This window comes from Vipera ursinii, assembly GCF_947247035.1.
Source record: "Vipera ursinii genome assembly, chromosome: 2".
Taxonomy (NCBI): Eukaryota; Metazoa; Chordata; class Lepidosauria; order Squamata; family Viperidae; genus Vipera; species Vipera ursinii.
In genome coordinates, this window is record NC_139513.1 from 21,735,437 (window position 1) to 21,749,845 (window position 14,409).

General features: G+C 46.6%; 1 protein-coding gene across 5 annotated transcripts in view; it reads right to left on the reverse strand.

Annotated features, from left to right (window-relative positions):
• The window catches only part of DDAH2 (DDAH family member 2, ADMA-independent), a 285,750-nt gene that overhangs the window by 251,065 nt on the left and 20,276 nt on the right, over positions 1-14,409 (reverse strand). For all 5 annotated transcript variants that reach the window (XR_014491779.1, XR_014491780.1, XR_014491781.1 and 2 more), the window contains one exon: positions 8,530-8,838. Coding sequence is in view for 1 of the 5 variants with exons in the window: in XM_083356857.1 (XP_083212983.1) it covers positions 8,530-8,838 (309 nt within the window). In the remaining 4 variants the exon portion in view is untranslated. The remainder of the gene's footprint in view (positions 1-8,529; positions 8,839-14,409) is intronic.

Sequence of the window (14,409 nt, forward strand, 5' to 3'; positions counted from 1 at the left end):
GTTTTAGCAAACAGATACAAATATTCACCACTATTGCATACAGATACTATAATAATGAGATACTACTATTAATCAGACTTGCTCTGAGTCTGTATCAAGGAAAAAATGCCCCAAATAGCCAACACATTGAAGAATTTGGCCTCACAGAGCCTCTGTTACGCATGTTCTTTTTTAATACATTGAGTAATCATGACATGGACTATGCTATGTAGAGAAGCCTAGCAGGTTTCTAGGCTCCAATTTGAATTATTTGGGCCATATCCAAACAGGCCAATTTTCACAACTCACATCTCTTACTCTACTTTATGTTGTAGCAAGAAGGTAAGCCTACTTGGTTCTTGACAAAGCAGTATAAGCAAAGAATCAGGAAACACCACCCCAAAGGAACTACAGTTTAACATTTCTACATGTGCATTACATATAGATTAACTTGAAGTACAACAGGGAGCAAATGAGATAAAAAAAGAATGGAAAGGAATTAATGGAGCTCTATATTTTTTTATTTCTTTCCAGAGGCATGAAGAAAAATAAGTAAAGGGTTAGGATGGAAATCGGCAATTTGTAGACCTCCAGTTCTGACTGAACTACAATTCTTATTATTCTTTGCCACCAGCCATGTTGAGTAGGACACAGCGGAATTAGTAGTGAACAATATCTGGAAGGCCATTGGTTCTCCAGTTATGGCCTCCACATATTGGAGAAATTGTACTATCTAAGAAAGGTGGGAGTTTCTATTTTTTTAAAAAAAAATTATATCCCACTTTTATTATTTTTATAAACAACTCAAGGAGGTGAACATATCCACTGCGCCTTCCTCCTCCAAGTCTCCTTACAACAGTTGTCTTCAGACTAGGCCCTTTTATGACTTGTGGACTTCAACTCCCAGAATTCCTCAGCCAGGCACGCTGGCTCAGGAATTCTGGGAATTGAAGTCCACAAGTCATAAAAGAGCCAAGTTTGAAGACCCCTGCCTTACAACAACAACCCTGTGAGGTGAGGTGAGCTGGGCTGAGACTGTCTGGCCCAAAGTCCCCCAGCTAGTTTTCTTGGCTAAGGCGGGAGCTGAACTCATGGTCTCCTGCTTTCTAGCCTGGTGCTTTAACCAGTAGACCAAATGGGCTCTCCATATTTCCATATTGGGGCAAACGTACAACTCTTGTTCATAGGCCCAACCAAATTTGCTGGAAGTGATACAAGGGTGGGAATGCTTTCATAACACAATCCTAAATGATATAAGTAAAGAATGTGAACTGGGCGCTTCATCGAACATATTATGCAGAGCTCAACAATGAGAGGAGGAGACCTCAAACAGTCCACCCATCCCCAAGTCCTATTCACCCCTGTATTTGCTACTACTGTACTTCATAAAAATGCAATCGTTGGTCAGTTTGTTATAGCGCTCTGAGGATGAAAGGAAACGTCTCTTTATGACTATCAGTTTTCGAGGATGTTGAGAAGGTCCCAGAAGAGAAAAATGAACTATGTTGTCTCTCCTGTTCTCTCCTGAGAATGTCCTGCAGATAGTCTTTCTGATGAAATAGCCCAGGGATAGGCAACCTCGGCTCTTTTATGACTCGTGGACTTCAACTCCCAGAATTCCTGAGCCAGCCATGCTGAGGAGAAACTTTTTTCCCTCCCTTCCAAATAATAGCCCATTCTAGACCGAATCTCGTCCCTGAGTAAGGCAAGAATGCTAGAATCTTAAATGTGATTTTGGATGCATTCTAGAATATATACACAGTGCATAAACTTGGAAGTTCCAATCTGCCTCTAAGGGAAAAAAAATGTAATCGCATGAATGACCTTTAACTTGATCTATTATTCTTTCATTGCATCTTCATGCCATAGTGATGCTGTGGCTGTTCTAATTTTATCAATGACTCATCTCTTTCTCCCCCACATAAGCACTTTTTAATTTAATTTTCATGGATCGGGTGCACTTCTGCTTTTGACAACATCTGTGACTTTCCTTCGCTGCAAACGTGGCCTTTTTGTTTCTCCACTTCAACCTATTATGCTTAACAGTCTACAACAGGGCTTTTCAACCTTTTCACCCACTGTACCACTTTTAGGATATGGCAACATCAGAGTACCACCAGTCTCGTAGCAAGGTGTCAAAAACTTGGCCAAAAAAAAAGGAAAAAAGTGATGAAGTACAGGTAGTCCTCGATTTACAACAGTTTGCTTAGTGACTGAAAAAAGTGCCCCCCAAGCCACAGCCGAGAAAGACACCTGCCTTCTGGGCTCAGAAGTGCCAGGATCAGTGCCAAGCTCCAGCGGGAGCCTGGGCGCAGCTCCAGCCGTCTCTCACTCAGGCTTGTGCGGTGCTGCCACCGGTTCAGCTCATTCCACTCCCCCACTACCACTTTTCTAGGATGGTCGTGTACCACCTGCCAGGTGCCAATGTACCACAGGTGGTACCCATACCACTGGTTGAAAAGCCCTGGTCTAGAAGATTTCAGTTTTCAAGGAATATTTTAAAATGAGTGTTTGTCTTAAAACACACACACACACAACTTTCCAGGAAAGTTGCAAGTTGGACCCTAAAGTTCTGTCTGTATAAACATTCCGTGATTCCTATAGTGCAATATTTCTCAGCTTTGGCAACTTAACATGTATGGGTGTCAACTTCCAGAATTCCCCAGCCACCATGGCTAGCTGGAGCTGGCTGGGAGTTGAAGTCCACACATCTTCAAGTTGCCAAGACTGAAAAACACTGCTGTACATGGAGTCCTTGACTTATAATCATTTGAAGTTCCAATACACCAACCTGGGGGAATACTTTGAACCCAGATTCAAAGTTCCCATGGTTGTGTCCCCCCCACACACACACACACTTCTAATAGTGCTCGGCAACCGGGGCATATTTATTGCCATTTGCAAAAATCAAGATGACATTCACAACTATGTGATCAAAACTCAACCTCCTTGTGGGTATACATCAATGTGGATGTGGGGTTCTTGATCACGCAGTTGTAGGCATCTAGATCTCCAATGCACACTCACTTGAGAATCTCTTGATCATGGCAGACAGAAATGCAAAAAAATCAGTAACAGAACTAAAGATACCACCCTCCCCCAAAGAATAACTCAACTGAACTCTCTCCATTCTGGGACCTTCCACCCAAAAGGATAAATTTTCTGTGTGTGTCCAGTGTAGGCCCAGACATGACACATGTATTTTTAAAGCAATTCTACATGTGCAATCTGGGCAACCAGGTTTGTGAATCTGGGATAGAGGAAAAGTGCCTTCTGTCAACTCTACAATGAGCCTAGTTGCAGTCAACTTTCTCTCATTCTAGGTCAGGGCTTTTCAACCAGTGGTATCACATGTGGTACATTGGCGCCTGGCAGGTGGTACACGACCATCCTAGAAAAGTGGTAGTGGGGGAGGGGAATGAGTTAAACCAGTGGCAGCACCACACAAGCCTGAGCGAGAGATGGCTGGAGCTACAGGGCTGTCAGGGCTCAGCGGAAGCACCAGGACCAGCGCTTCTTCGGGGCTGTCAGGGCTCAGCGGAAGTGCCAGGATCAGCACCAGGCTCCAGCTGGAGCTCGATGCTGATCCTGGCGCTTCTGAGCTCAGAAGAAGCGCCGATCATCTGGAATGTTGCAGCATCTCCAGGGGCTTGTGATTTACATTCAGATGCTTGGCAACTGATTCATATTTACGATGGTCACAGTGTCCCAGGCTCATGTGAAGTGACCAAAACCTGCTGCAACCACCCAGCAGACAAGGGGAATAAAAACCAAACACCCCCCTCACCCGACCCCCGCTGCCAATCCTCAACAGATATGCTCACAACAATGAAAATCTCGGACAGGAGGAAGAGCACCGCTGGGCGGGCAGGCAGGTGTCTTGCTCGGCTGTGGCTTGGGGGGCACTTTTTTCAGTGCCATTGTAACTTTGAACAGTCACTAAGCGAACTGTTGTAAGTTGAGGACTACCTGTACTTCATCACTTTTTTCCTTTTTGGGGGGATGGGGGGTGTCATCAAGTTTTTGACACCTTGCTAAGCGACTGGTGGTACTCGGATGTTGCCATATCCTAAAAGTGGTACAATGGGTGAAAAGGTTGAAAAGCCCTGTTCTTGGTTACCACATGGAAAGGAGGAAGGGGGTTTCACAGATGGGAGCTCTGGCAGGTACTTGGGGAATGCCGGTGGTCACGGTGGCTTGGGAACATTGGCCGAAAAGATGCTTCTTTTGAACACATCATGGTCAACTCAATGACTAGAGTCACCGCCTGGCTGTACCACTCTTGTGGCTGGTTGGGAATGCCCCGAGAGATCCAGGGTTGGAGTAAGTCGTGGCCCAGCCCTTGCTTGAAATTGTTGATCAGCAAACGTTCCAGCCACTGCCCCAGCTGACCAGCCACTCTTCTGAATTCTCGGGCGTATTCTTTAGCGGAGTGGTCCTTCTGCTTCAAACAGTAAATTTCCTTCTCCGCCAACAGAGTCTAAGATTCATCTTCAAAACAGGCCCTCCGTTGTTCCATCAATAGGTTAGTCCTGCAGTTCAGGGGCTCCTTTATCATGGAGATTGGTCACCCACTCGGTGGCCTCTAAATTGGCTGTCACAGCATTCACCTGTTCTGTACCAGCCTGCTACCGGCCCTGCAGAAAAGGCAGGGACAACCCTTTTACAAACGGCAAGAGGCTGGAATAAAGCCTGCCAAATTTATTAACATAAAACAGACACCAACCATGAAACAGGAGCTATGAAACAGGAACTATCCAAGCGGTTGCCTTCAGCAAACCAGCCCTCCCACACATTCCCCTTAAATACAGCTCAGGGCGTGGCCTCTCTCTGCCTCCTTCTGAGGTGCCCCATTGCCTTCCTCTGTTTACTCCTGATTGACTGCCTCCTGCGTCGGGCGTCCTTGAACAGGGCCAGCTGTGGGTCATCTTCATCCACGCTGTCAGGCTCACACAGCTGGGTCTCCACCAGGTGGGAGGGGCCTGGCTGAGGGCTCTGCGGAGCCTCAAAGCCATCATCAGCAAGCTCTTCAACACCCCCCTCCTCCTCCTCTGAGTCGTCCGACCCAACTGCCGAACCCACAGGCTGACCCTGAATCACAACACCACCATTGTGGCATCATCCGGGTAGGCACAGGCATAGCGGTCTAGATGAGCCCACACTTAATTTAGGAAAACGAAGGAACCATGACACCTTCATTCATCTAACCCAGGAGTCTCCAAACTTGGCAGCCTTAAGACTTGTGGACTTCCAACTCCCAGAATTCCTCAGCCAGCCATGCTAGCTGAGGAATTCTGGGAGATGAAGTCCACAAGTTTTAAAGCTTCCAAGTTTGAAGATCCCTGATCCAGCCACACTTCCCTCCTTTGTGGGAGGGGCACGGCATTCTATGCCATGCTTATGGGCACTGATCCAGCACCTGGTATTCCTCTTGGCATATCGAGGCCCCCGTCCAGCCTGCTTTTAAGGTGGTGTAACGATTAACTGAGTTTTACACCAAAATGAAAAAAGGAAGGCTCAAATCAAATCCTTTCTTGGCTTTCCTGTTAAATAGTCAATTCTCTTGGCTGCTGTACAGGTTTATTTAGGATGTTTTCCATTGTTTTAAATGTTCTTGTGATTTTAATTGTTTTTTATAGTTTCGGAACCATAAGCCAAACCAGAGTCATTGGTTGAGATGGGCTGCTACAGAAACTGAATGAAATGAAACGAAACGAAATGAAACGAAATGAAACAAAATAAAATAATAAAATAAAATAATAAAATAAAATAAAATAAAATAAAATAAAATAAAATAATAAAATAAAATAAAATAAAATAAAATAAAATAAAATAAAATAAAATAAAATAAAATAAAATAAAATAAAATAATAAAATAAAATAAAATAAAATAAAATAAAATAAAAATAAATAAAATAAAATAAATAAAATCCAAGGAAGTATCCAACCAAGTATCACATTTTTCTTTCCTGAAATGTCACATAAGCAGTTTTAGGAAATAGAAGGGGAGGGTGGGGGAGGGAATAAAGCCTAGGGGGTAGGGGGGGGAGAAAAAAAGTTGGGACAGGGAAGAAAGTCACCACTTCCTTCCCTAAATGGTTCTTTTCTTCCAGCCATGCTTGACCAACCTCCTGTTTAAGGAATGGGTAGGTTTCTCCTGATGGTTATTGCGTGGGGCTACTCAGGAAAAGCTCCCACGGTACTACTTTGGTAAGGCCACACCTGGAATACTGCATCCAGTTTTGGTCACCACAATGTAAAAAAGATGTCGAGACTCTAGAAAGGGTACAGAGAAAAGCAACCAAGATGATTAGGGGGCTGGAGGCTAAAACATATAGGGAACGGTTGCTGGAATTGGGTATGTGTAGTTTAATGAAGAGAAGGGTGAGGGGTGACATGATAGCAGTGTTCCAATATCTCAGGGGCTGCCACAAAGAAGAGGGAGCCAAGCTATTCTCCAAAGCACCTGAAAGCAGGACAAGAAGCAACAGATGGAAACTAGTCAAGGAGAGAAGCAACCTAGAACTAAGGAGAAACTTCCTGACAGTTAGAACAATTAACCAGTGGAACAACCTGCCTCCAGAGGTGGTGAATGCTCCAACACTGGAGGTTTTTAAGAAGAGACTGGACAAGCATTTGCCTGAAATGGTATAGGGTTTCCTGCCGAGCAGGGGGTTGGACTAGATGACCTCCAAGGTCCCTTCCAACTTTATATTATTATTATTATTATTATTATTATTATTATTATTATTATTATTATTATTATTATTATTATTATTATTATTATTATTATTCTCCCCAAAAGATGGGAGACTTTTAGAGCAGGAACAATATGCTTCAAGTGGACCTACCTTGCACCTGTAGCCTTGGAATCCCAAGGTATTCTGCTTTACATCACTCTGGGATTCGAAGTGTTTTCAAGAATTACTTCTTGCTAACAGAAAAGGGCATTTTATTCCATGCCTGCTTAGGGCTGGTTCAACCTGAAGAGCCATTTAGGGAACGAAAGGACCCAGAATGTTTACAAGCATCACATTTTTTTTTTCATATGAAGTGGTACCTGCTTCAGAGCTCTTCACACAGAGCTTCTCCTGAAGGAGAAGATGGTACTAAGGTTTCACACTACATGTCTACAGCTGTTTAAAAAAAATTCCTTTTCCTTTCAGACCAAATCCACTCCTCTGCAGCACTCAGCTTTAAGAGACAAGGATGATATGGAACTTGTGAAATGTTTCCTGGTGGGTTGGGCATCAGCAGAAACCTATAAGTGACACTTAGAGGAGGAGGTGGGCCGGGAAGGGAGGGTGAGACAGGATCCCAATTGCCAAGGCAACCAAATTGCACTGCAGAAACACAAGGGTGCAATTAATCCAGGAGCCTCCTACAGTAGAACAGATGGGAACTTCTTCTGACACCATCAGCTAGATCAGCCTTCTCCAGCGTGCTTCTCTCCAGGTTTCTATCCTACATCTCTCCAAGGCCATAAACAGTAGGATAAAATTATCAGTGGTTAAAAGAGCTGCACCTTGGTTGGTCCCAGAAAGCTAAGCAAAGGTGGCTTTGAAATTTTGTGGGAGGCAAGCAAATGCCAGGGCTATGGACCAAATGGGGAAGAAAGCCAAGGCAGGTGGCTTCTCTGTGTATGCCAAGTGAACGAGGAGCTGAGCTTGCTTTCAATGAGATTTTTATCTTGCCTGAAACACACAATTGGAAAATTGGAGGACACACAATTGGAAAAAAAACAACCCCAAACTAGACACTGTTTTCCTGTGAAAACAGAATTCTTCAAGAATAAGGCGACAGCTAGGGCTTTCATCATTGCTCCATCGCAGTGGCTACCGACTGCAAGTAGTCCTCGACTTACAACAGTTCATTTTAGTGACCGTTCGAAGTTACACCGGCACTGCAAAAAGTGATTTATGACCTTTTTTCACACTTACGACCATTGCAGCATCACATGGTCACATGATCAAAATTCAAACGCTTGGCGACTGACTCATATTTATGACGGTTGCAGTGTCCCGGGGGGGTGTCACGTGATCATCTTTGGTGACCTTCTATCTAACAAGAAAAGTCAGATTCGCTTATTTATTTGATCAAGGTTGAAATAATTTAATTAATTAAATTTAATTGTAATTTAAATACTTTAAAAGTTGATTGTTTTTATGCTCACAGATATGGGATGGGATATGAGATGAAGAGATATGTTTCTAACTTCAGGAACAGTAATAAGCATTACAAAGAGTTTACAAACTTAACCATGAAATCTATTTCTAACTTAATGAAGGTGAAGAATTATTAAAAATAAAGTCTGGAAGTCACTTCTTCATATATTTCTTTTCTCTCTTTTTTCTTTCTTGCCCTTTTTTTCTTTCTAATCTGTTCTCTTTATTTAGGTTTGAGGTACAAGACTCACTCCCACAAATTCTCAAGTTAAGAATGGAATGGGCAGTCTCCATTACATTGGTAATTCGAGGACTACCTCTATATTCAAGAGAGCCAACATCTTTTACAGATTAAATCTGACAATTGGTGATATATAAACATTACCTCGTCTCGCCGCGCGGGCATCCATGGCCGAGTCAGGAGCACAGTATCTCCCTGGATGACTGCCAGATCCCCCACCAGTGTAGCATAGGGGAAGCCCTCGTCTGCTGCCAGTTCAATAACTTGCAGCCCTAGCTTCTGGCGCAGTATGCCAGTATAGACCCCATACTGTCGGTGAGCCTTGGCTAGGTCCACAGGATCAGCCCCACTGTCAGATCCATCTGCTGTGGTCTCCGCTGTGGCAAAGGAGGAAGGAATACAGCGGACGATGGCGTGGGTGTATTTGCCAAAGGAGGAGACACTGGCCATGTTCTGCAGGAAGACAGAAGAGATACAACCGTTAGGATTAAATGGACCTCATTTTCAATCAAATGTGAGTCCCACATCAACAGACCTTCTGCAGTGACCAGCAATGACTAATTCTGCACCTAAAACAGTAGGAACCTCTATTGTTGGCCACAAAGAGTTTGCTTTCAGTCAAGTCAAGTGGAAAAAATCGCAAGATTAACGCAAGATTCACAGATGACTCACTCCAGCAGAGAACCTAAGGTGACGCTATTTTCTGGATACAAGAATATTCACTCAGTAATATTTTGGGAAATACTAATGGATAGAAGCAAACCATAGGTGGGGCCAGTCTTCTAAAAATAAGTGGAAATACCTACCGGTATTTTCTTTCCCTCTGTCTTTTCTGTTGTTTACTACAAGTCATCCTTCACTTTCAACCCTTCATTTAGTGACCGTTTGAAGTTAAAACGGTACTGACAAAATTGACTTATGACTTTTTTACACAACCATTGCAGCAGCCCCCTGGTTACGTGATCAAAATTTGGCTGCTTGGAATGGCTACTGGCTCATATTTATGATGGTTGCAGTGTCCACGGGGGTCACATGGTCACCTTTTGCGACCTTCTGATGAGCAAGGTCAGAAGGGAAAGCAGATTCACTTAACAACCGTGTTACTAACTTAACAACTGCAGCGATTCACTTAACAACTGTGGTGCAAAAAGTCATAAAAAGGGGGCAAAACTCACTTAACAACTTGTCTTGCTTAGCAACAGAAATTTTGGGCTTGGTTGTGGTCGTCTGTCCAGGATTATATGTATTCTGATAAGCAATAGAAATCCGGTGTCTGAAGCAAAGATCTTTTGATCCTAGGCCAGGGGTCTTCAAACTCGGCCCTTTTGTGATTTGTGGACTTCAACTCCCAGAATTCCTCAGCCAGCGTGCCTGGCTGAGGAATTCTGGGAGTTGAAGTCCACAAATCACAAAAGGGCCAAGTTTGAAGACCCCTGGCCTAGGCCATTTACTCAAGATATTTTACCTCAAGTTTAGGAAACTTACATTTCTCAAGATTTCCCAGGAACTGAGATTTCCCAAGAACCGAGTCCCAGCATCCTTCTACTTGAGTTATTTGACAAGACTGATATATTTTTGGTGAAATGGACTTGGCCCATTCTCTAGGGCTAGGAAATTTCTCCAGAACTGGGAGAGATGTGTTCATCTCCCACTCAGAGAAAGGGTGTGGGATAGCAAAGTTGAGAAGAATTGCTTTCTCCATCTCCTTCAGCAGATGTCTTCAGGAAGAGGTAATTTTAAAGCTCATCCAGTGCCAGCTCAATAATCTTATCAGTTTATTTATTTATTTATTTATTTATTTATTGATGGGATTTATATCCCGCCCTATCTCCTGAAGGACTCAGGGCGGCTCACAATAAAACATATAATAAGTACATAAATCAAGATAAAATGAAAATTGAGAACATCAGTGCAATAAAAAATTAGAGAATTTTAAAATGAATTAAAAATACTAAATATAAATTAATTAAAATGCCTGTCAGTCTAGGTCAGCTTGGTGGAACAGGTGTGTTTTGAGGCCGCGGCGAAAGGATTGGAGGTTTTGGGCTATCCGAAGCTCAGGGGGGAGCTGATTCCATAGGGTTGGTGCTCCCACAGAGAAGGCCCTCCCCCTGGGGGTCGCCAGCCGACATTGCCTAGCTGACGGTACCCTGAGGAGGCCTTCTCTGTGTGAGCGTACTGGACGATGGGAATTTGTTCCCGGCAGCAGATGGTCCTGCAAGTATCCCGGACCTAAGCCATGTAGGGCTTTAAAGGTAAGTACCAGCACCTTAAATCTCACCCGGAGGGCAACTGGTAGCCAATGCAGCTCACGCAGGAGGGGTGTAATATGGGAGTATCGGGAAGCTCCCATCACAACCCGTGCAGCTGCATTCTGCACCAGCTGAAGCCTCCGGGTGGTCTTCAAGGGCAGCCCCATGTAGAGAGCATTACAGTAATCAATACGGGAGGTAACGAGTGCGTGGGTGACTGTACGTAGGGCATCTCGGTCCAAAAAGGGGCGCAATTGGTATATAAGACGAATCTGGGCAAATGCCCCCCTAGCCACGGTTCCAATGTGATCTTCAAAACTGAGTCGTGAATCTAGGAGGACGCCCAGATTGCGTGCTTTATCAATGGGAGGTAACATCTCTCCTCCTATAGTCAGAGATGGAACCTCTTGGACTAAACGAGATGACGGTATGTACAGCCACTCAGTCTTGGCCGGGTTGAGTCGAAGCCTGTTTTCTCCCATCCAAATCTGTACCGCTTCCAGACAACGGGACATCACATCAAGGGCATCACTGGGTTGGTTCGGGGTGGAGATGAATAGCTGGGTATCATCAGCATATTGATGATATTTCACCCCGAAGCTACGGATGATCTCTCCCAGCGGCTTCATATAGATGTTGAACAGGAGGGGCGAGAGCACCGAACCCTGAGGCACTCCACAATTAAGAGGCCTAGGGCTTGACCTCTGCCCTCCTGCCAACACCGTCTGCGAACGGTCCGAGAGGTAGGAGGAGAACCAACGCAGAACGGTGCCTCCCACTCCCAGCCCCTCAAGACGACGCAGTAAGATACCATGGTCGATGGTATCAAAAGCCGCTGATAGATCTAATAGGACCAGGACAGAAGAATAACCTCTATCTCGGGCCCGCCAGAGATCATTCACCAGCGCGACCAATGCCGTCTCCGTGCTGTGCCCCGGTCTGAAACCCGATTGGTACGGATCTAGATATTCAGCTTCCTCCAGGTTCAAAGGGAGCTGTCGCGCCACCACACTCTCAACGACCTTCGCAAGGAAGCGAAGGTTGGAGACAGGACGGAAGTTGTTTAAAACAGCTGGGTCCAGTGCCGGTTTCTTGAGGAGGGGCCTTACCACCGCCTCTTTCAAGGCAGCAGGGAAGTACCCTTCACTCAGTGAGGCATTGATAACTGCTAGGAGCCAGCCTCGTGTAACCTCCCGAGAAGCATAGACTAGCCAGGAGGGACACGGGTCCAACAAACATGTGGCGGCACTTAGTTTCCCCATGATCTTGTCCACTTCATCCGGAGTCACAGGATCGAACTCTTCCCAGATGTACTTGGCCAACTTCATCGATTTCCTCTCGTTAGATACTGCCCAGTCAGAGTCCAGACCAGCCCGAATCTGAGCAATTTTGTCCACCAGATATTTACTAAATTCCTCAGCCCGTCCATGTAGGGGGTCCTCTCCCGTCTCTTGACTTAAAAGGGAGCGGACCACTCTAAATAGGGCGGCCGGGCGATTATCTGCGGACGCAATGAGGGTGGTGAAGTAGGCGCGCTTTGCCACCCTCATTGCCACAAGATAGGATCTAGAAAAGGATCTTAACTGTGTTCGGTCAGACTCAGACCGACTGGCTCTCCAAATGCTCTCTAGGCCCCTTCTCTGGCGCTTCATCTCCCGCAGGTCCTTGGAGAACCAAGGAGCGAGTCGGGACTTGCGCCGGGTCAGAGGCCGCAAAGGGACAACGCGGTCGAGCGCCTCCGAAGCAGCCTGTTGCCAGGCATTAACTAAGGACTCGACCGGGTTGTGGGAGAGGGAGGTGGGAATCGGTCCAAGCGCCATCTGGAATTTATCTGGGTCCATCAGGCGCCTGGGGCGGAACCACCTGGTCGGTTCCGCTTCCTGACATCGGGGGGTGACGTGATGGAGGCCCAACCGCAGGAGGTAGTGGTCTGTCCATGAAAGGGGTTGTGATGTTGGAGTAACCCCACCCAGCCCATTTAGCCACTGCCCAGAGACAAAAATTAGATCCGGCATGTTTCCTCCCTCGTGAGTTGGGTCCTGAGTAATTTGAGTAAGGTCCATGGCCGTCATGGAGGCCATGAACTCTCGGGCCACTTCTGATGCACTGCCCAGGGAAGGTAGATTAAAGTCTCCCAGTACCATAAGCTTTGGAAATTCGACCGCCAATCCTGAGATGGCGTCAGGTAGCTTGGGTAGAACCGTTGCTGTGCAGCTTGGAGAGAGGTATACCAGAAGTAGGCCCAACTGACCACCAGGACCCCACCTTAAGAGGAGGGATTCACATCCGTCTATCTGAGGGGCAGTGGCCTCCCGCGGATGGAGGGTCTCTCTGATAACGATCGCCACGCCACCTCCCCTACCCTGAGCTCGAGGTTGATGTAGCACACGGAAACCTGGAGGGGATAAATCAGTCAGAGGGACCCCTCCCTCTGGGCCCAGCCAGGTTTCCGTGATGCATGCCAGGTCTGCGCCTTCCTCCTCGATCAAGTCATGGATGAGGGGAGCTTTATTCACAACAGACCTGGCATTAAAATAGATCAGCCTGAGCTCAGGAGTCAGACCTCCCTCTTCCCCAGGGCAGCAAGCGGGAGCCAGAGGGTCAGAGCGCGCCACAGCAAGAAGATAGCGTGGGCGTGATCTCAGAATACGATATGACCCTCTGCTCCTCCATCTGCTGCCATTCCCAATTACTGTGGGGATCGGTATCCCTGTCCCGTCCCCCTGGTTTACAAGACTCTCCTTGGCCCTCATATTGCCGCGACCATTGGCCAACTTAGGCTGAGACAGGTCCGGTGGGATCTTCCCCTCGATTTGCTGGGCCTGACCCTCCCCCCTCCCTAACCCTTCAAAAAATTTTAAAAGAAAACCCAAGAGCCTCTTCTTGGCGCCATGCCACCTCTCGGGGTCCCAGGACCCGTCATTAAGGAAACGGCGGCGTAGGTCTGATGGCCATCTCTGAGAGAGTGGGGAAGCTCTCAGGGCAAGTAGCTCACTTCTGGTGTAAGCCATCAGAGGTGGAAATAGGAGTAAAGGACGAGCTGGTAGGAACAACTGCATATCACGACCACAGAGCTGAAGTAGTGGCTCCTGAGAACATGGTCACCCTCTCACAGTGATCAGGATCTCAGGGGGTCATCATCCAGCTCCGGGTAGGTCGCAGGAGGAGAGAGAGTCCGGTGAATGCTAGCATAGTCTGTTGGTGGATAACTTCGTAGCTCCGGTGATGAGCGATGGTAGTTCATCTATCTCCATGCCTAAGATGTCATCGCGACCGAGGGGCTGTAGTCAGTCTCCGGTGAAAAAATGAAGGAGGGATTATCTGGACTTAAAGTATGATCCCGAGAGGATAACTGCTATCTCGGGGGCCTTTCGGCACATCCCACCTCCAAATAAAGCTTCAGGTGGTCCCTGGTGAATTCCGCCCTCCAGACCAGATATAGGAGGGTTTTAAATGGCGCTCTAGCCTACAGACGGTGGCCATCATCCCACAGACCTCTGTCGTGGGGGGGGAGCGCGATGATCTTATAGATGGGCAGATGGGGGGCAGCAGCCACCAATTCTGGAGCCTCGCCGTCCGGGCTACCTTTGTAGGCAGCCCCAGGTCGTTACAGCTCCTCCACAGGTGGCTGCAGGGCCGGACCGTTTGTCTATCGAAGGGAGATCGATCAGGTCGTTGTATGTCCGTTGCAGGCTTCCACATGCCGCGCATCCAAGCAGGCCGCTTAACAGCTGATTTGGAGGCCGCTGCAAGATCCCACTGGCAGCTGCCG